The 23,510-nt window shown below is 35.4% G+C and overlaps 1 protein-coding gene across 2 annotated transcripts in view; it reads right to left on the reverse strand.

Annotated features, from left to right (window-relative positions):
* Window positions 1–877: 877 nt before the first annotated feature.
* Window positions 878–23,510, reverse strand: part of EMC2 (ER membrane protein complex subunit 2) — a 43,608-nt gene continuing 20,975 nt past the window's right edge. For both annotated transcript variants that reach the window (XM_074898531.1, XM_074898533.1), the window contains exons 6-11: window positions 13,712–13,797; window positions 13,481–13,540; window positions 10,917–10,998; window positions 9,680–9,790; window positions 7,163–7,267; window positions 878–1,124 (exon numbers count right to left, since the gene is read on the reverse strand). In XM_074898531.1, coding sequence (XP_074754632.1) covers window positions 1,038–1,124; window positions 7,163–7,267; window positions 9,680–9,790; window positions 10,917–10,998; window positions 13,481–13,540; window positions 13,712–13,797 — 531 coding nt within the window. In that variant the 3' untranslated portion in view covers window positions 878–1,037. The remainder of the gene's footprint in view (window positions 1,125–7,162; window positions 7,268–9,679; window positions 9,791–10,916; window positions 10,999–13,480; window positions 13,541–13,711; window positions 13,798–23,510) is intronic.

Genomic DNA, 23,510 nt, shown 5'->3' on the forward strand with positions numbered 1-23,510 from the left:
CAGAACTGCAAAACGCATGAATTAGGATGCTTGACTAATTATCTGAGTAAATAAACAAGTGCCTAAAAGAGAAATAAAATATTGATTTACAGTGTGCTATATGCTTCACGCTAATGATGTAAAACCACTTTTATCCTCCAGTAAGTACAAGGCAGTTGAACAAGCTATCTGGTCCTTACAATGCAGTAACACTTGGTTACTGTGGAGAAGCTAATATACCATAGTTTAGATCACAGTGAAGGGGTACCCATACCATAGGTACCAAATTAATACAGGCTAGCATGCACTCAGGTGGTTCTGAAATTCATGATGTGGAACTTATGTACAACAAAGGATACACAGAAGGAATAAAAAAAGTGTGCATATGCACATACTGACTGGAGAACTGGGGACATGGAAGCATTTGCCCACAAAGCCACACAGAAGAACGTCTTTGGCCTTGAGTCAGTATAAGAGCACCTCTGAAGCAAAGCACACAAAAAAGTTTTCTCCATTTCTACAGTACTGGATATCATACATTAATAAAAATAACATCAGCTTTTTTCTCTAACAAAGTGTATTCATAACCACTCTTTGCTGTACGGTAAATGTTTACCAGAAAGTGTACCTCTGTAGCACGCTTTTACTCTTATATATGCAAATAAGATAAAAATTTCTAACACACATTATTCATCTACATATATAAATCCATCACTTCCATTTGAAAGTCCAATAAATCACTGTATGTTTTTTAATCATTTAACAAGTTTATTTCTACAAATTATGGCTTAAAAGCAGGTACTACAGATACAAAAATTTGAAAAGACTGATGTGCAGCACATGTCACTGTCTATGTGGATAAGTTATTAATTTCAGTGAGTACTCATCACACTTCTCATAGCAGCAATAAATAGGCATTTTATTTTTCATAAAACATTATTTAGGTAGCACATTAATCAATACAAAATTAACTTTTAACAGCACTAGAGTAACATAACCCAGAGGTCATTACAAGTTGCATGGAATTGAAAAATTTAATATTGGATCTCTGCGCCAACCTAAGACTGAGTGATTTGCAGGGTCTCCAACATGTCTTCCACTGCCTTCAAAGAGTATTTAGTTTCTTTCTTACTGCGACCTGCAAACTAAACACAACAAAAAACGATTTTTATTTGTCATATATCAGAAATTCTGTGCATAGGTCCTGTGCAAGTAACAGTTCTAAACATTAAGTACCAAAAATTAACTCTATTTGCTACTAACTTAGAAGCACAGCCTCTTTATTGTTCTACTAAAACTCAGCATTTTTACTAGAATACAAGCTAATTCACCTCTCCTCTAATAAGCAATGAAAAAATACAACAGAACTTCTTAATGTCACTCATTTGCTCTAAATTTGAATATTCAGCACTAATAAATATTCCACTTTGAAATTTAACATTCCTGCTGTCCTGTTTGATCTGTAAACTTTAACATCAGACTGGATTTTTTAATGTGATCCAAATTAGATTATAATCATAATTTAAATAGCATCAAGACATTGGAACTGTTACCGAAGCTAATCTATTTTTTGTTTTAGTTACAGAAAGACAGAGACGAGAAAGTTCTATGTATCAAAACCTACTATAAGATAATCCAGTCATATAATTATATTTTATGGTTCAAAGTAACTGTAATGACCTTGTATTCAATCATAACCTACTGTTACAACTTCAATTTCAGAGAGCATTTGAAATAAAGTCTGTCCTGATAACACAGAAAGATACCGCTTAATTAATACTACTTATGGCTTTAGATTCCTAAAACACATGCAGCCAAGTTTGGGAAAGGAAGGGGTAGAAGAGTAGGAGATGCTGACCTCAAAGGGGTTTTTCTAACTGTTACTGACTCATCAGCCATACCTAACACAGTGGACTTATTGACTAGGTTGATCTTCAGTCGAATGAAACTCTCAACCATTTTTAATACACCTGCATTAAAAAGTTTTGCATTTGGGGCTGGGAAGGGTGGTAAAGAAATTATAGAAACAGTAACTATAACTTGCTGCTAGTAAAATAGCCTATTCTCTACCAAAATGTTAACATCTAAACACTCAATAAATTTTCAATTTAATGTTTTTTATTTCAAATACCACCAGTGTCTTGCATAGTTAGTTCTTGATTTATAATGTGTCCCCCCTCTCTTGTAATTATCTTAGTTTAGCAAACTCTTCATGACCTGTTAAGAAAGATTAAGTCATCAAACCCAGGTAATATCACACCAGCAACAAGCTGCAGGACCTGTTAACCTGCTTTTGACCCCCAGGCTATAATCTAACATTGGGATTCCCAATAAGTACTGAGTTCTTAAAAAAATGGTTTTGGCACAGTAAATGAAAAGCTATTTCAAATTAAATAATTAAGAGACTGAAATGTTGTTACTGTGACAACACTTTATAGTTAAGAGACATACTGAAAACACTGTATTTTTATATTTCATACTTCTAGAAGATGAACTGATGTGCCATGTTTTGACTCCAGAAGTATGTATAAACCCATTCGTTAGGTTGTGCAGTGTCCATAGTGACCTGCAATAGTCGACTTCAGAAGAAAATCAAAAGATTTCTTAACACTCTTCCGGGTGACAGAATTAAATTTTGCTTAGATCTGACTTAATAAAATGTTCTCTCTTTGTTCACACTAAACAAGAATAGTCCCATGCAGATACTTGGGGAGTGCATATACTTTCTTAAAAACAAGAAAAAGAAAAGACAGAGCTCAAAATCCTCGACTGAAAAATTGTTTCAGATTCAAAGCATTCAGAGATTTCAATAGAAAGCACAGAAGCCTGAATATACTGTGGTCAAAAAGCACACTTGGCAAGACACAGAAAGCACGCAGAGGAAAGCTTCAAAATAAGAATTTTACTTATTTTACTTCTCTTCAGGGACACTGAAAGCAAAACTGACATAAGACATTAGTTTGAAAAACGTTACTTGCTAATTTCAAGAGTGGTTGCCTTCATGATACTGACATGTACTTTAAGCTGAACAAATAAAACCAAACTCTGCGTCATAACAAACAGAAGTATACTTGGAAATGTAATCACTTCAAATTTGCCCTGACGAACAATTATTTTGTCTATTCTGCCATTACACAGCAATTTGACTGATTGAGCCGGAATCCATTTCTTAAAATCATGATTTAATTTTCTGTTTCCCAAATGGTTTGTAACAAAATCACCTCTCTCCAACCATAAATAATACGTGGATTGCTAACACAGAAGAATTTAGCAGTGTACCCAAGAAGCATGTATCTGGAAAATTACTATGAGTATGATCACATTAAAGATTTTTGTGAGCATTAATCAAACTTGCTTGCTTCTGCTGAAACACTTCTACCAGAGGACATGCTAAACCAATTACCTAATTGAAGAGCACTAGGTAGCCATATTTTGTTTCAGTGTTAAAGTAACTGTTACTCATGTCCTCAGTCAGAACAAATACACAGTTCTTCATACGGTCTGCACAGAGAGAATAATACAGTTTCCCAGTGAAAAGGTAAAACTGAGCTTATAGTAATAAATTTAAAATAATTGTTTGAATAATGAGTACTTCTCTAACATCTGAAATAAAAGATTAAAATTAATTTTTTTTTTTTTTTTTTCCACTTGGTCAATTAAATTTAAGTGGCCTAGAGAATAATGACCTTTTTTTTTTTTTTTTTCAGAGCATGTGTTAGCAGCCAGGAATTCCAGCTCCATACAGCAGCCCTAGCTACAAAACCTTTCTGTCTTCATGCAAAAGTTTACATTTCTCCTAGATTAGGCACAGATGAGAAGTACTGATCAGCACAGAGGGTTATATATTTAACATGAAGTGTCAAATATCTGTGTTTTTCAGAAAATGATTTAATTCAACTATTCTTTATCACCATGTTTTCCTGTAAAGAAACTAACTGTTGCACAGTCTAACCAACACTGGTGAAAGTAAGGTTTTCTTTTTACACCCGAAGACTGTTTTCTTTAAATGACAATAAACTAAAAAGTTACTCTGATTTTGTACAGGAATGCACAGGAAAAGCAAAAATCAAGTGCCAAAGGAAACTGCCTGAATGAGAGAATAAATTGAAAGAAGGGGACCAGTAAAAACACTGAGTAAACTGCATATAAAATTAAATAATGGAACTAGAGCCAGTGCTGAATTTGAAAAAACAAAGGCCATTTTCCAAAATTATTGAGCAAACTGCTGGTAATTCAAGTTTAAATCCAGATTGAAAATGGGGAAAGATCTCACTGCAAGACAGTTGCTCAAAAGTAACTTTTTGAATCAATAACTTCATATTTTAAAGTTACAAATTCATATAATTTGTCTAGGCATTTAAGTCAGGATTCTAAATGCATCTTATTCTCTAGAACATACCTACTGGAAAAATTCCATTTAACAGTATAAGAAGGTCCAACTAATAAAACAAGTCAATGCCAAACTCAGCAAGCTCATGGCTTTTATTACACTTTACAAAGTGCTTTGAATAATGTAAGGAAAATGAGGAGGATTCACAGAGATAATATAAGCATCTAACTTAAAACCTGGCTAGACAACCCTCCACTAATGGAGGCATGCTGTAAGGTCTTTCACTGGCACAAGCGACCAAGGTTTCGTTCTTAGGTCCAAAAGATGACGATTTCCAACTGCTCAACATGCAAACGGAGCAACAAATCAATACTGACTCACAGGGGAAACTGCCACCTACTACATCACCAAACACATTTGCTGTAGCAGTTGGATGTTGTAAGACTGACATACACACTGTGGTGGCCAAACCCTTCCGCAGTCATATAATAAGCTCAGTAGGGTTGGGCTGGTACAGTCCTGTCCAGCTGTAGTCACTAGAGCTTCTTGTGGTCCTTCTGTGAAGAGGATGGGAGTGTTCATGCCATTTCCTCACCAAATCCTAGACTGAGCCCTTACATTTTCTGTATAGCTAAATTCCCCCTATGATTCTAGTCAAATATGGTGTTTGTCACTTTCTGCCTCAAACAGTTAAAAAGAGCAGCTGAAGTATGCAACACATCACAAAAGTATGAAGTCACGAAGAAGCTATGACATGTGTTTTAAATATATGTTAGTTGTGTTAACATGATCTGTTCTGGTAAGCATCAACCAAAAATTCTTAATGTAGGCTCTGAAAGAGCTTCACAAAAACTGGAACTGCACTTTCCAGTAAAAAAAAGCAACCAAACAAAACAAAACAAACAAAAAAACCCCCACAAAACAAACCAAAAACCAAAAACATACACCCAGAAACCCCCACACCACCACTGCTACTCCCAATACAATAGTTTGTTACAGCTATTGTGATGTTAACAGAAAGCTGTGTGGAAAGGGGGGGGAAAAAAAAAAAAAGGAAACAAAAGGCATGATTATCTGGCTGTGAGTCAAGAAACTAGCAACTGTCATAATTAAGCTTCCATTGTATTTAGAACCAGGAGGTGCCTATTTTTAGGTCTTAATCTTGGTATGCCACCATTCCACAGCCAATATTGGTTTTATATTTCCATCCTGATGCACCCTGAAAGGGGCTGTTTCCCAGAAGTGCTAACAGGTCTCTATTGGTGCTTTGAACTGGAAACTTCAGTCGAAATACTCACTTATAACATGTGTTCAAAATCCCTTTAATCTAAGCAGTTAATTTTATTAAGATTTAAACCATGGAATAACAGTTTTCACTCAAAATTCACATGTCTTTTAAAACCTGTTTTATTCTATCAATAGTGAATCCACTGTGTCTTTGTTCTTCAAGGGGGGAAGGCTTAGTTTGGGGGCTTTTTTGAGTCTTTTTGTGTTTTTTTTTTTTTTTTTAATCCTGCAATGTTTGGGTTTTCCATCAATATTGTGCTTACAAGAATGTCAGACATACTGAAGTCAAAAGAAGTCCTGCTTATTTATGGGAAATCAGACAAAGTTGATAATTCTTACACACCTTACTGTAATGAACAGGTAAACGGCTTATTAATGAAAAGCAGGGAGTCATTTAAACAGCAAAACAGAGACATAAACTTTAGTCACAGAAGTATAAAATGCTTAATTATGTCCTCAGGGATACAATATTCTTCATTGCAAAGTACAGTCAGAAGCTACAGGGCCAATCAGGGCAAATGGAAAATACTTCAAAGTTGTAATACATCAAAAACACATCAGCCACAAGAAGCTGCACTCTTGGCAATGAATTGACATACAGTGTATTAAGAAAACTGAACTGGCCATAAAAGAAAATCCTAATTTAATTCCATAATAGAGCGAGCTGTGAAACAGTAGCAGCAAGGACAAATTAAATAGTGGGTTCTGATACTGAAATATTACAGAGAGAAAGGAGAATTACGTATATATAAAGTCTTTGCATCTAATACCAACATTTTTGTTCAGAAAAAGTTCTGGGGACAACTGGACAGTATGACATTGATGTTCAGGACTACTTAAACTTTGATTGGTAGATCATTAAAAATAGCTCCAAGGGAGTCAAATAGACATACTGTGTTTGGGATGCACAGACAGCAGAACCTATGATCCAAAACCTGCTTTCATTCACAGTTACAGAAAAAAATAGAGGCTTATAATACAAAAGCAAACACAGATGTTTATGCATAACTTTTCAAATAGCTGAAAAGACTCCTAAGACTTCAGTAAGCTTTGATTGTGGCCTACAAAGTCTATATTTTCTCAATTCAATAGGCATTTTTCTATAAAACTATGCAAAACCGACTTCAGTCACAATTACTATGGTAATTATTAGGGACATCATCACATATGGTTTTGAAAAGTCAGAATAAACTGAATGAAAATTTCTAGTAAAATAGAAGTAGATGACCAAGTTGCTCCAAGAATTAAGACATACCAACTTTTATTAAAATACTTTGTTGTAGAAGTGAGTCTTGGGAGGTCAACATTACACTAATGTACATTCAGTTAATGTTAGTAGGAAAAATCAGTTTAAAGCTATTAAGTAAATAATACTAATTAGTAACTCTAAAATATCAACCTTATGTTAATTAAGATTTCCAGGAAATCAAACAGAAGTAGAATACAAAAAATCCAAGCAAATTATGTTGATTTACACATAACTAACCTCTTGAACAGAAGTTAATAAAAGAGCAGAAAAGAACTACACAGCATGTTAAGAGTATCACAAAGAAATAATGTACTAACCTGGTATGCTCTATTTATTTGGTTAGCTGCCCAGCCGGCATACTTCATATTATCTTTTTTCATTTTTGCACTTGCTTTTGGATTGGAAGCGATATGGCTGGCAGACTAGGAATTAAAAAAATAAAAACAGTGTAACTATAAAATATATGTGCATGAAATAAACTGAGAGCATTCAGTCCCTTTGCATTCAGAGCCCCACGCACAATGACAGCAGAAAAAAATAAAAAAATAAGAACAGTTACTAGCAAACAGCATCCAATTAAGAATTAAACATTTTAAACCATTGTTCTTTCTAACCGAAGCTAAACTAGACTTCAGTTCAGCCGTGTACCAAGTTAGGAACCAAACCTGGACATGATCAGCTAATTCAGTTTGCTTTTCCTGAAGTAAGAGTTATGAATTAGTTTTCCCCATTAAATTTGTTACCAGAGACGATATAAAATATATAACTTGTGTGTCCAAACTGCCATTAAAAACACGACATTTTCCCTGTGGTATCAGAAAACACATTTTAAAAGCAGGTAAGGCTCTATACATAAACTATGCCCATCTTCACCTGAAAAAATAAAAAAAGATTACTTAAAAACTGAACAAAACTTAGACTTTTCCCCTAATATAAATAAATCCACTTTGCAAGGAATCATTGCTACTCTTTCCCAGAACATCTTTCTGAGTGCAAAAGTACTTGAATGCAAAAAACCACAGAATCCTACTCTTACTGATCCATGAAGAACCTCCAGAGAAGATTTTAAAAAGAAGCATGAAAGAAAATGTCTGCAAGAATACTACATTTCAAACTCAAAGAACATTCCCTTACAGCTACTTCCCTGAAACTACCTCCAGAAATGGGAGAGGAGTGGGATTGTCAAAGAAGCAGCCTCCACAAACTTGGGAACACATTCTCTGAAGCCATGCCTGCATTAATTGAATTTGTGATCTAGTACAAGGTCGGGGTCCTAAGACGAGGCATCATTCTCTCCGGTTTCCTGAACTCGATGAAGTGTACTGTCCAGTTTCCTGGGCAGGTATGGCTGAAAGCCTTCGTGGAGAATTACCAGGGTTATGGACATTCTTCGGAGGACTACAAACACTGGACATGTCTGTCAAGTATAATAGTAGCAGTCACAGCAAAACCAGATCCTAAACCCTGGACACAGCATTACAAAGAAATTAGGAGCCCAAAAGCAGATACAGAAGCAGTGATGGCAAGCTGTGCTTGCAAAAAACAACCAGTGAAATGTGACAACAGCCAGCTGAGCAAAACTAAAGAAATGAAACAGAGCGTACAAGCATGTTTTGCAGTAATGAATGTGCATTATGCAAATCAGGGTTTATGAGTATGACTTTCAGGCACTGCCAAAACAAAAAGTTTCTCAAATGCTTGGGCCATATTAGCTCAAGGTTGCCAGCCAGATCATCACAGGTAACAGGCTCTAAGTCTACTTTACAGACTGAAAACAACAGGCAGGCCGTAAGATCTGATGGAGGACAAGCCAAGATTGGCCATAATAAACCCCCAGGTCTATTCTAGAATCAATGCAGAAGACTATGTATCCACACACCTTAAAAATCAGTTTAGGCCAATAAACAGATTTGCTGCAAAACTTACTCTTAAAAAGCTCAATGACATAAGGAACAGCAAGAAGCCAGTCTTTTCTCCTTCTTGAATGTACAATCTCCAACCCAAGAATCTGCACAGATGGGCTAAGTCTCTCCAAGTCTTAAAGGTGATGCCTAACAAGTCCTTTAAAGGAAGCTCCTGTTGCTTGGTATTTATAGGAAGTGTCAAAGTTATCTGCCTGATGCGTCTCTGTAAACCGCTCCCCTCCCAAAGGGGTGACCTAGAATTTTTTTAAAAAATAATATATGGAACCTTTCTGGTTTTTTCCCTAAAAAAAGTCTTTTAAAAAATCTGAGATCAAAAGGAAGATCTTCAATAGAGACCTCAGTATCTTTGGGGAAACTGAAGAACTGGTGCTAGTACATGCTACCCTGTAGTTACTGTAGTACTGGCCACGCTCAAGCCAATAATGCTGTGCAAGCTAAAGACTCATTTTGAAACTGAAAGTGGAAAGCTGTATTTAGAAATTGAAAAAATTTTAGAAAATTGTACTTAGAAATTGAAAAAACCTGAAAAGAAGAAAACCCAGGCTGATTAAAAAAAAAGAAAAAAAGCAGCCATCGTACTGAGCTGGTACTCTTCAGCAGTTCACCATCCTGTAGAGAGGAGCTAGACTTTAAATCCTTTTTCACGAAGTTACCTGTGCAAATGATTATAGTTCTTTGGAAAACATGGGCAAGACTTAAAGGTTAGAAGCACTTCAAGTAAGGAGTACTTACTCGCATAAAATTATCCATAGTATTTAGAAGTGTTAATAAACTGAGCTCTTAAGTTAAACCAAAAAAAAAAACCAAAACACCCCAGCAAATGGTAAATGCATAAAAACATTAATACATCATTACATGCATAAAATCATATTCAAAATGTTAACACGGAAAACATATAATCATGCTTACCATGTAAAGTCCAAACAAAGCTCTCATATTTCTGTTGTTAAGCTTCAGTGCTTGTGCAAAATACTTTCTTGATAGCTCAAGGTTTTCAAGCCCCCCTTGAGTGTATTTAACCTGTAAAAATTATAAGCTCCTGAAACTTGTGCATGTCATCCATACCTCAAGCATTCACTCTTGAAGCAAAGATACTATCAAATGTCAGGTTTGTTTCACATGATATTTCAAATCAGGTGACTCCCACCAAAGGCCAAATACTGGCTTGGGAGAAATCTGAGCTCTTTTCAATACACAAATTTTAAAATATTTAACTACAGGAGAAAAAAAAGCCCCAGCATTAATTTAATTAATGTGTTGCTACAAGAATAAAAAGTGATTATTTTGCACCTATACATGCTTACAAACTTGGGACAGTCCCTTATGAAAAGTAATATAAGCTAAATCTAAAGGTAAATTCTGACTGCTATAAATCCATACTATATATTCCTTCAGCACAGCATCAAACCAGTACAAAAAACACGATGCCTTTCATTATCTATTCAACTGCAAAACAGCACACAAAGTTTAGAAGATTAGTCCATTGTTTTTCTATTAATTTTGCCTGTTGTTAGATCAACAAAAAAGGATAAATACTAGAAGACGTGCTTCACAGTCTATCAGAAAGTTATTTAGAGTTTCAGGTTTTACTGTTAACCCAATTTTATCCACATTAACAAAACAAATTCAAACCATTCTAAGCAGTTAACAGTGACATTTAGGAGAAAAAAAAAATCTGAAAAAAGAGTGCAAATGGCTAAAAACCTTGAGCTAAAACTTCTAATGGCCTTCTCTCTGCCCAATGCTCTTTCAGGCAAAACTTCCTATGTGAATTCCAAGATCTGGCTCCACAATAACAGGCAATACATCATAACCTCCTAGGCAGCATTGTTGTGGAAAAGCTTAACTTCTCATGCATTTAATTTGAAAAGTGCATAAACACTTCAACAAGAATACCTCATTTAAAACGAATTTTTATCTGCAATAACTCCTGCCCTTATTCTTATATTTAGCTCAGTCACACTGAGTAAGAAAACACAGTTTTCTTAATGTGTTAAGTTCTACGAAATGTTAACATTCTCTGTGTACTCTGTTAAATCTCCTAGGGAAAAATTAAAGAAACCATTTTTATTCCATTTTCACCACTTCAGTAACATGAAAACAGAGTATGTATTCAAACATAATTGATTATACTGAAAATACTTACTTCAGCATATTGCTGACAATATAAGTGGTTGTGTGGATTAGTCATCATAAGCTCCTCTAAGCAGAAGGCTGCCTTTGCATAGCTGAGGAATATGAAAAACACTGACAAAATTAAACAGAGTATACAGTTCTCTGCTTCAGCTTCTTTACAGCACAATAAAAAAAGTCTTACTTTTCACCCCATAACTTCATGATATAAGGTTAATAAAAATGTTTTGTTTTTAAATGATGATTGAAATCTCAATATACTAATTTCACATTATAGATAGTGAAAAACATACAAAATTTAATAGTCTAGGTATATACGGAACAGCTCGGAGGAAGCATTTAATACAGAGATTTCTTATTAGTAAGTGCCATTTCTTATTAACAAGAGTAATGAGTAGAAATAAGCATTAGGTAATATAAGACATTTAACTCTGACTATACTTCATCTTTTTCTACAAGAAAATTCAGCTACCTGCAGATTCACAAACCAAGCTATGTACCAGAGCACTTACGGGGTCCGTTAACTTTACCTGCTCACAGTCAACCACAGAAGTGAGGTCAAAAAACCATACTAAGAACAGTTCTAAAAATCAAACAGTTCAAATCTATATATGAAAACAGCATCATACCAGTCCAAATGAACAACAACTTATTGCAAAACAAAAGGTTAGTACTTGTTCTTTAAATGAAAGCTTTCCAGAATTACGAAGACAAGCTCAAAATCTAGGTTTATTTAATTATAAAAATCTAAGATTCATAATCTTTCAACTAATAGGGTTTCCTGCAGAACTTGCATCTTCTACAGATACGTGAAGTAATTTTAACTCAACTATAACAGCACTGTTGCACAGTGTACACATGATAGGATTCCAAAATTCAGAGATGCAACGCTTATGACAGTGTGGGTAGATATTTAGTATCAGAGTAAAAGGTCTTTAGCAATTATGAGACAATATTAAACCATATAATCTGTAAAACCTTATTTCTTAAAATGAACATTTTGTGGTTTTGTCCTGTGCACATTGTGATAGTCGAACATGTTTTTCAAATATTAATTTGGAGATAAAAAGACAGCCACCTCATTCTCCAAAATCAGAAGCACAGTCCTCATAGTGGAACACAGCACAGAATTGAGGACTATATAAAACTTGTACATCTAAGTGTGTTTATGAACAATGGTAACAGCATAGTGATTTCACAAGTGAGACTAAATTTGTGACACTGATAAAATAAACTAGCTGATTAATTGTTTCCTTTTTTTAAAAGTAACTTTTAGTTGTTTTTTAGCTAAGATTCCAGTATTTCCCCATTTAATCATCAAAATAATCATAATAATGATGCTCATAAAAGTACAGTGAGCACATTCAGTTTTTTCAATGAACTGGAGCAAGTTCTACATATTATTTTTTATTGGAATTACAAGCAAAAGCCATTTCTTTCTCAGGTTTTATTACACAATTTTGTAATAAAGATTGTAGAAAAAAAACCAAAATAGTAATGGAATACGTATGTTTGTACCACTCTATCATTCACTTCTGTACCGACAGATCTGACAAGCTTAAATACCTTTCTAACCTTTTTTTTTTTTTTTTTAATAGCTATTTTCTTGGAAAAGTGGCTGGTGAATTTCCCAAAACAAACGGAAATCTGGATATCAAAATTCTAGGTTATTCCTTCAGTCAGCATTTGAAAGAGTTTAATAATTACTTTCTTTGAGAATGGGGTGGATGGAGAGGTGATGGGGAACAATTTTTTCATCACAGTGAAATGGCTATTTCTTCATTGAGAATTTGATTCTTTTACTACTCTCTAGAAAGGAAGGAAAGAAACAATGTGATATAATTCAGGCTGGGCTGAATAACTAAAGAAGGGGGAAAAAAAAGATACGCCTTTGGGTGGAGGTTAGAATTAATGCTGTGATATTAGAAAACTTGCACTAAGGCTTTGAGCTAATCCTCTCACACTGGGATTTCCTCCTGTCACTACAGCAATAAAAAACAGCTAACAAAAACATTAAATATCCAATAAGCAAGTTACTACAACATTGAGCATTCTTGATTGCACTGGGTTTTGTACCCAGGCGACCAGATGCCTCTAACTCTGGATCCATGTTTTGTTTCAGTTGTTTTTTTTTTTTAAAGGTTACTAGAAGTTCTTGTAGAGGTAGACTAAAAGAAAATGTGAGTATCAGTTGCTGTGATCAACTGATTTGAAAAGTAAAGAATTTTAAATCTATAAATAGTAAAAAAATCACTTGAATGAAAAATTATGGGAAATAAGTGCTGTTCCCTGATATACTCCAACTTCTTTTAAAGTATCGGATTTAAAAAAATGACTGAAACATCGAGTTAATTAAGTAAGCAGTTTCTGTTTTAAAATCAAATGCCTTCTTAAAGCATTTGGTAGTCAAATAAATGGGTTGGTAATTATTTCCTGTTGATGCTTGATATGTTGGAAATGAGACAGCATACTTTCTAATGCTAGTCCTTCAAAAAAACCCAAATCACTGAGGTCTTTGACTTACACAGAGTAGGTTTCAATTTAACAGTTTTTATGTGGACTCAGCAAACAACTTACTCATGTTCATTGATGTAAAGTTCTGCAAGTTCATGCCAAGCTTCTTGGTCTCCAACAAATCTGCATAGAGAAGAAAAGAGAGGGAAAAAAAAAAAAAAAGAAAGAATGTGCAAGGGAGTCTGTAAATGACCAGCATGGAAGCAAAAGCGTAAATCAAATGCAAATTCCATTTTAATTAAAAAGATTTATCAGAATAGCAAAACACAATTCGTATTCTTGTAAGACACTCACTGTTCCAGATATTCATTCAGCTCTCGGATGGCCTCAAGATTTTTCCCCTGGGCTTTTCGAATGGCAATCTTACGCTTTCTTGCTGCCTATGGTTTGACATTAATAAAGGATTAGGGTCTCATAATTCCCTGGGTTTTTGTAAAGAAAGCAATTTGACTGTGCAAATTATTGTCTCAATACCAGTGGAATTCCACTGCAGAGCAACTGCTAGGTTGAAGTTTATAAACATACCCTATGACATCCCACTGAGAGACTGAAAACCTCTTCTTACAATCACATTATGTATGCTTTTCTTTGGAGGCACAAACTGTATGCATTATTTCATTCAAATAAATGACTGTCCAGATTCTGATAATTACAAAACAGCAGGGGATGCTAATCTTCAGCCATTCCAAAGACCCCCACCTTGTCATTCACAAGATCCACGACTATAGAGGAGAAGCAGTGACTGAGTCTTAGAGAATCCCACAGATGTATCTGGGTTGCCACTGTATAAATATGTCTTTCAGCCATTTTTAAAGATTCTTGTTGGAGTGCTGACCACCATTTTTAATTCATGTTGAATACACACCAATTTCATAAACAAGTCTCTCATCATTCTTGGAGCACAAATTAGGCTCTTCAATGTAAAGGGAATACAAAATAGCCATTTCAAAGGCAAAACTAAGCAGTACTTCAATATGTGGGTGGAAAATGTACTTCAACATAAACAATATAAAAACAAGTTAGAAAAATTACACTGTATTAAAATTTTGAACTCCACAGAAGTTGTTACAGACCACCAGGAGGAAAAGATAGACATAATTTTAGTAGTTGATTATTCCGTACTTCAATCCAATATTCCAGTTTCTGAAGTATGTTGGTTATAGTTCTCTAAAACCAGTTCTCAGACCTTTAGGAGCTGTGAATCAAGATGCACTTGAGATGTAATTCAAAACAATGGACAGCAGTCTGACAGTTTGAAGAAAACAGCACTCACTACACCTCAGCCAGCCTGAAAGTCATCAGATTGGGAATCTGACAGAATGAAAGTAAAACCAAATTCCAGCATAACATGCCTCAAAGAACAAACGCCACCAGCCTCCTGCCTTTCCTGTAACCCCTGTTCTCCTGGGTGATCACAAATGCTGTAGTCAGACAGAAGAAGACAGATGGTGTGGGGTGCGTGATGTGTCTGCATGTGCACACACAATTATAAGCCATTTCTCCATGAAATAATATTGATGAAAAAAACCCCAACACAACACACTTTTCCGGTAACACTACCTGCCTTCATAGCTCTCATCCTATTTTATATCTTATAAAGAGGTTATACAGTTGGGTATCAACTTATGGAAGCCTTGACAACACGGGAAAGGACAATTCTTTAACAAAACTTTAAACCATTTTAATCTTTAAGATAGCTCTGAAATTAGTTTCTTCATGATGTATCTTCCTAAGATCAGTCACATATACCTGAAAGAGTTCTTGTATTTTTACACTATTCTGAAGATCACTATTCTCTTTATTTCTTATCCTTTGATCATCATTTGCATAAATTGCTTCCAGAAGAAGAGGCGAGTATAGCATTTTAGTAAATTAGTTCAAGTTACCAAAACAGCACAGCCAGAAATTATTTTAACATAACTATAGGTTTATTGTTTGAGTTTATCTCCTTCACCTCCCCTACAAACATATATTTGATGAAAATTCAGTGAAAATTATTGCAGTGAACAAAACCCATTTCACTCTTCTGCTTAAACGCAAGGCACAGGCAGCAAGAAAATTCATCAGACTAATCAGGAGACAAAGCAGGACGCAGGTTGCATGGTGGGTTTACACAGAGGCAGCATGGTGGGCTTACCCACAGTCATTTTGTTTATCACTGCTTCTTTCTCAAACTGCAACCTGTGAAATTACATTCATCATCCTACTTTCGCGGGGAGACATTTGGCTAAAAGCCATAACTGACTCTGAAAATTTTAACTGATGACCACATTTACAACGTCAACACAATGCTTATTTTACTTTTTAAAATAAATTTTTTAATAGAGTTTTAAAATTAAAGATAACAGTGTAATTAAACTTATTTTGATATATAAAAAAATAATCCCACATGTTTATCATATTGGTACTATCACTAAACAAAAAAACAAGCAAAACCACCCAAGAACAAAACCATTGTTCTCTATCATATTTTATGAAGTGGTCTCAAAGCATTTAAAGCAGGTCAACACCCTTGCTATGGTGGGAACACCAGGGCAGTGTTAAACACACTACCCAAGGCTGATATTATACACAGCTCAGTGATCTACCCACTGAGCACGAAACATGAAAGAAAGGGGAGTGGGGATAACAGTGTGCATAGCCAAAGGAGCGTGTCATGGAATTACAGCTTACGAAAACAGAAGATTTTTGCAAGTAACAGACTATCTACTTTAAAATGTAACTCTGGATTAAGAACTCAGTTGTTATTTTCAAAATCTAAAGAAAAACAATTAAGAGACCAATGAAAACTGAAATAAGCTGTTTAATGTATAAAATCAGTCAATGTATCTGACAATTTAATTTGCAAGGGCAAACAGGAACAATGTACATAAGCCACCCTCCTTTTTTATATCTAAAGCAACTCCCTCAATCACATGCAAGTCAGTCCTCCAAAAGTCTGGAAACAGATTTTCACCACGGCTGCTTTATTTCTCAACCACAACACTCCCAAGTAATGTGAACTACTGGAGTTAAATGAATTACATATACATTTTATAGAATTTATCTGTTTCTAAATTGCACCAAATCTCACATTTCTCCTAAATTACGCTGTTTCTTATTTGAGGGAAAAAAGTATTTAAAACTTCCTTTTTTATCCACCTTCCGTATCACAAAAAATAAAGCAGCATCTGGGCGTGAAATCTGCACTCTCTTCACCCTCAAATAAGTTTTCAAAAAAGCTGGGATAAGTTTATTTAAAGAGAACTCTTAGTTTACAAAACAGAGGCTTAGCCACTCAAAACAATACTGACATTCAGAGAATGAACAAAATTTTTTACAGTAGCAGAGAATTTTTGAAAGTCTCTTTAAAACCACTGGGAAGAAGTCAGTGAGGATGTAGTAGGTTTTTAAAGCAATTACTAGCATTTTTCGATCACATAAATAAAATAACACAAATATTCTGAATACACTGCCAAGAGACATACATGTAGGTGTTTGGTAGATCTGAAATATACAGATCTGCGATTCCTAGGAGTGGTAAGACTGGCTAAAACATAAAGACATGTAAATGAACTACTATTGCTTTTATCTGTATTTACAGACTACTCTCCCATCAGACTTTCTAGTTCTGTGAATCATAGTCTATAAGTTGTTTTTTTTTAATAAAAACTGAAATTCAATGTCTCCAGTAGTCAATGCTTTAAGAAAAACATGTATGAAAAGGCCTGCACTAAAACCAAGACATGGGCCATTTTGTGTGCTGTAAACTTCTAATTCTTATTCTGATTTGTACTGCCCATGAGCCTCTACCTAGCTCCCCTGTATCAGCTTCCTCCTCAGTAAGCTGGGACTTGCACTCAGTATGCTTACTTAGCATCTCGAGAAAAGTGGCATAACTAACAACAATTTACACACATAGCATCAATTTTTATTTTCATCAAATTAAACAAAATATTTCACTGCGCGGAACCACTGCCAACACTAATAACTACTTTACCAGACAAAAAAAATAGTTATTTGATAAGGAAAGCCAGACTCCCACCAATTCTACAGAAGCTTTAGCTAGCAGTTATTTCATATATTCAATTTACTACCTGCCTTTGTATCAGCTGATATTAGAAAAATCATGAAATTTCATATGTTTTATTATGTTTCAATTTTAAGTAAAAATCTCACATTTCAAAATATAAACTCATTTTTAGGAGACCTTTTGCAAGGTACCAAAAAACCTGCAAAATGCAAAGTACAAATATGTTCAATCGTTAATTTCAAGTCCACTAAGAATATTCAAGAGAAACCTACAAGATTTGAGATTATTTTGAAATCTATGAAACATACAAATATTTTAAAGATAAAAAATAACATTCAAGAGGTACATTTCAGTTCTTCACATCACAACAGTAAGATTTTTAAAAATAAGCCTGATACGAAAATGAACTCAATCTCCTTTCTCCTTTCACCTTAAATCAAAAGGAACAGATAAAACTTTCAGTGCTGCAACAAGATCTGCAGTGTTTGACCATGCAGAACCTATGACACAGAATTCCCCCTATCAATTTTCCAGACTTTAAGACAAAACACTAGAATGGTTATTGACTGATTCTGTAAATCCAGGATTCTTAATCAAAAGATAGATGCCATCTTAAAGAAACATTTATACTGTAATCAGTATCATATGGACTAAGGTACTTCAGTATGTCATGTATTTATTAAATAGTGAACCTTTCTAAGCTATTTCTTTAAAAGACTAAACTAATAATCCCCAATCTGTCATAAGAATTAATCCTCCATTTGCCATGATTCTTTTTAATTAGCATTAAGTAGACTCAAAGTGAAGTGAGGAGTTAAACCTTTATCAGCTTCTGCATTTGATTAGTAAAACGTACCAAGAGAGAGTCTAAGATTGCTATAAATTTCATGGTTGCAGAGAAAGTATTAGCAGGAGAATTGTCTGGGACTGACACCTCCAAGAAAGGAACAATTTCATACCTGTAAAACTGCTGCAGCGTTAAATTATATTTTGCATCTTAATATATAAAATTATATTTTGCATCTTAAAAAGAAATTCTTACATTTTAAAAATTTGTCTTTAGCAAGGTCTTAACATGTTAGAAAATGTGCATTTGGTCTAAGAGTTTGATACATTCAAATTATTTCCTTCAAACTGCAATATGCAAATCAAAGCAGAAGTATAAACAACTACAGCAAAGATAAAGGGAAGGAATTACACAGACATCAAAAAATACCATATAATCTGAATATAACCACATACAAACACAATAACAAATGTACTTTTACCAGACTGAGAGATTTTTCAAAGTTAACCAAGTTAAAACAGGCCAAATCTTCCAAATGAATCTCTGCAGGCACAGAGCTGCCGAGTTGAAGCTGCTCCTTTAGGGAGAATGTCAAAGCATAAGTAGCAATGGTGAACATAACTTTTTACAGGATTCTAGGGGGAATCCAATAAACAATAGCCCATAAAGTCTAACACCAGCACACAGCAAATTAGTATAAGTTACAAAGGCTAAAAAGCTAAAGCCTGGAATTGAAAAACATGAAAAATGTTATAATACAAAGAAGAGTAAAAATAGTTTACACAGAGGAATGTGTGTGAAAAAATGGAGTTCTTCAAAGGAGTCACTAAGAGTGTGGATGAATAAAGATCCATTTAAAAGTTAACTTCAACTTCAAAAATAAATTCAACAAGACCTCTCACTCTGAAGCTGAAAGCTCTGAAAGAACCTAAACTGTCACAGTGGAAGGTCTTCACATGGATAAATAAATTAGTCAAAAGATATAAAATACAGAAGAGGTCTTGTCTACCAATGAATTTCTGGCACTGAGAATCCCAGAGTTGCCTGTACTAAAAACTACTGCTCAGCATCTTTGTAAGTGATCTAACAAGGAAATTAACAGTGACGTCCTGAAGTTAACTGATGATCATGCGTTATGTTAGTATAAAGAATGAAAATCAACTGCAAAGAATAGCATTCACAACAGTGAATGTCAGCATGATAAAACAGCCCCTGAAATTTAATCTAGATTAAGGGCTGCATATAGGGTAAAACAATGCTAATTTATAACATACACAGAAAAGCTCTCTGAATTTGCCCAGTTAGGAAGGAGATGCTGGAGTTGCAATAAACAGTTCTAGAAAATATCAGTTCAATATTCAGAAGAGGTCTTAAAAATCAAACAAAAAAAAACACCTCGAAAACCAAAACCTCCAATACTGTGATACTGGAATCATCAGAAAAGAATACAGAAGAGAACACATCAGTGGCATCGTTTTACCATTGTGTAATTCCAAAATGCTCTTGCATTTTTAATACTGACTGCAGTTCTGTCCTCTCTTTCCTCATCTAAATATAGAAAAAAAACAAACCAAAAAGGACACTCAGAACAGCAGCATGGCACAGAATGGCAACAAGAACTGCTGGACAGATTAGGACTTCTCAGTTCAGAGGGAAGAAAATTTCAAAAGATCCCTAAAATCATGAGCATGAATAAAGTGAACAGAGAACAACTGTTGACTGTAACAGACAAATTAGGGGTATCAAATAAAACTGTTAAGAGTAAAGGATTAGGGAAAAAAAAAAGGATGGGAGATTTGCCCGTTCCGTGAGTAAATTACGAAATTTCATTTCTGAATGATGATCAGAATGACACATGCAGACCAAACTTAAACAAGTTCAAAAAGCAGTTAAAAAAAAAAAAATCAATGCAGAAATTTCATGAAGAGCTATTAAAAACAGAGTTACCACTTCTGGCACAGGAAAACCATAACATGAAGATGAATAGAAATTGGCAGAACAGATCAGAGCATACTGTGATTGCCCCGTTCTTATACACTTCACTCCATATCTGCTATTGGTCACTGTCAGAAAAAGGACAAGTAAAATGGACTTTTGGCAGGACTCCAGTATAGCTGTTCTTATGTTCTCAAATACTTAATTTCAAGGGACAAAATTTCCACCAATATTTAAAAGTGCTATGCCCACAGAAGTAAAACCATGGGGAAAATGGTGGAATGCACTCTGCTCTCTCACTTCACTGCTCATGACTGAACAAGAAGCAAAAAAAGCCTCGCAAAGGTAAATGATGCTCTGTCAAAAGAAGAAAACATTTCTTTAGGATCCATGTAATGCATACCCAGCTTAACCATCACTCCTCTTTGGGGACTATCCGAAGCAGCAGCTGTAGCTCTTCACCTCTCACCAACTCCACCCTGCATCAGACACAATGCCAAACTAACTTTTTCAATTCCCTTCAAAGCTACCACTACACATATTTAAATTTGGGAGTAGTTGTGCTAGAAATATATTTAATGAAACATACAAACACATCACCTCAGAAAATTCCCCCTATTAGTAGATACTTAATTTGGTGAACAATTTTCTTTTTTGCAACTTAAAGCATCCTGTAGATAAATGTACAAAGCTGTAAGAACTTCACAGGAGGTCTCTGTTCAAAATGAATGAACAATTACTGCAGGAGTTTTAAAGAATTATTACTGTTCGGATGATAAATAGATATCCAATGCTCAAATTCAGTGTTCTTTATTCTCATCTTATTTAGCAGAGACAAGGAACTGGGTTAAAAAAAGTTACCTATACAGTCAAGACAGCAGCAATGAACCATTATAGAAAGAGATGCTTAGGAAGAATGCACTCAGATATTCATGCTAGATAATTGCTGCCAATTCATATGATACCAAGTACTAAGATTTTGGTCTGAATCTTTCTAGTATCTGGATTCCCACATGTCTTCAACCACCTCCTGTGCTGCTTCTGAAACATGTCCAGCTTGGCTAGAAAAAGAATCTCGAAATAGTATGGGAAAGTGTATCATGTAACCATATGCACACACTTCTTCCTGTCCACTCCTGTGGACAACAGAGCTGTTAGTGAAGTATTTTACGAACCCTAAAAACGAACAGCTTCACCCAGAACACTATCTTGTTTTGAAAATTCTAATTTTCAATTCTTCATTCACACAATTATATTACTAGACTCATGTAGTTAATGAGATTATCCACATGCCCTAAACTAAGCAGGAACAGTGTCTTGCTTGATTAAAAGCTTAGTTGAAAAAGTAGCAAGAAAAACAGCAGAAGAATTATCCCAATAAAGACCTCAGATTTTCTGTGGATTAGAATTAAGGCAGAACTTTGTGCCTTATCTCACTTTCCCCTAGTGTTGACCAAGTGCTCTTCAATCTTCTTGATGGTTGAGTAGAAGAATCAGGAGAAACTGCAGATGCACTACAACGACAGTGGAATTAGACAGCAACCTAAGTGTTGAACACATGAATAAATTTTCTTTTCTCATCATCAATCTTCTTGCACTCCTGGACAGGCCACCTTGAGAAGGGCCCAAGTGACAAAAATCTTTACCTATATAATTAAAATAGATGGGCCTCCATTCCAATTGCTCCCCAAAAGCTGAATCTTTGCCAGGGTAAAATAACGCAACGAGGCATTCAATTTAATCTACATACACATAATTTTAAAATTTATTTGATTTAAAATTTAAAATTTATGTGATACAGACACATACACATAATTTTAAAATGTATCATTTAATATTCATTACAGAATTGAAATCAATAGCAAAATCAGAGAACTGTCTGCTTAGGAACCCACTCCTAGATAATTCTGCAGACCTGGGCTTTCATCTGCTCTCCATATTTAAATGTCAGTACTATTTCATCTCACATAGTTGCTATGGGACAAATGAGAGAAAAAAACATTCAAGATACTACTTCCACTTGAGCAGCTATTATGTACAAGTCCCCTTTCCAAAAGTTAGGATTTACGTATCAAATAGAAAATAAAGACGTATCAATTCCATGCAAATTTCCTACTGAATTTTACACAGGCAATCCATCCAAAACCTCAAGTTTAACATAGTATCCAGACCACTAATAAAAATACTGAGAATACTGTGAATATCAACTTGTGATTTAAAAAAGACTAGAGTTTGAATATGGAATTACAGAATCACAGAATCCTCTAGGTTGGAAAAGACCTTGAAGATCATCCAGTCCAACCATTGACCTCACACTGACAGTTCCCAACTACACCAGATCCCTCAGCGCTATGTCAGCCCGACTCTTAAACACCTCCAGGGATGGGGACCCCACCACTGCCCTGAGCAGCCCATTCCAACGCCTAACAACCCCTTCTGGAAAGAAATGCTTCCTAATATCCAGTCTAAACCTTCCCTGGTGCAACTTGAGGCCATTCCCTCTTGTCCTATCACTTGTTACTTGGTTAAAGAGACTCATCCCCAGCTCTCTGCAACCTCCTTTCAGGCAGCTGTAGAGGGCGATGAGGTCTCCCCTCAGCCTCCTCTTCTCCAGACTAAACACCCCCAGTTCCCTCAGCCGCTCCCCGTACGACCTGTGCTCCAGAGCCTGCACCAGCTCCGTTGCCCTTCTCTGGACACGCTCGAGTCATTCAATGTCCTTTTTGTAGTGAGGGGCCCAAAACTGAACACAGGAATCGAGGGGAGGCCTCACCAGTGCCGAGTCCAGGGGTCAGATCCCTTCCCTGTCCCTGCTGGCCACGCTATTGCTGACACAAGCCAGGATGCCATTGGCCTTCTTGGCCACCTGGGCACACTGCTGGCTCCTGTTCAGCCGGCTGTCAATCAACACCCCCAGGTCTCTCTCTGACTGGTGCTCTCCAGATTACACTTCATATTGCATTATATCAAAGTTTAGCCATTGAGCTATCTGAAATTACAAAGATACAGCTAAACATAAGGGCAGGCAGATTCTGGCATTTTTAAAGTAGCATGCTTGAGCATTTAGCCTTATCTCCAGAAGGTATGAAGTGTACCTGAGTTTTCTTTAGTGAAAGAGCAGATATTCTACCTTGCAGAACCACAGGTTCGGCTACTTGCAGCATTCAAGTGGTATATGACTTCACTATTAAAAGCAAAAATTGACAGAACTAATATACACCAGGTACTACAGAGAGCAAGAGACATTTTACCAGGAGGTCTCAAAGCAGCAGAAAATACAGCAGCGCAAGACAAAATGTGATTTTTTTTTTTTTTTTTTTTTTTGGGGGGGGGGGGGGGGGGGAGCAGAGGGAAAGAGA

This window comes from Athene noctua, chromosome 2 (assembly GCF_965140245.1).
Source record: "Athene noctua chromosome 2, bAthNoc1.hap1.1, whole genome shotgun sequence".
Classification (NCBI taxonomy): domain Eukaryota; kingdom Metazoa; phylum Chordata; class Aves; order Strigiformes; family Strigidae; genus Athene; species Athene noctua.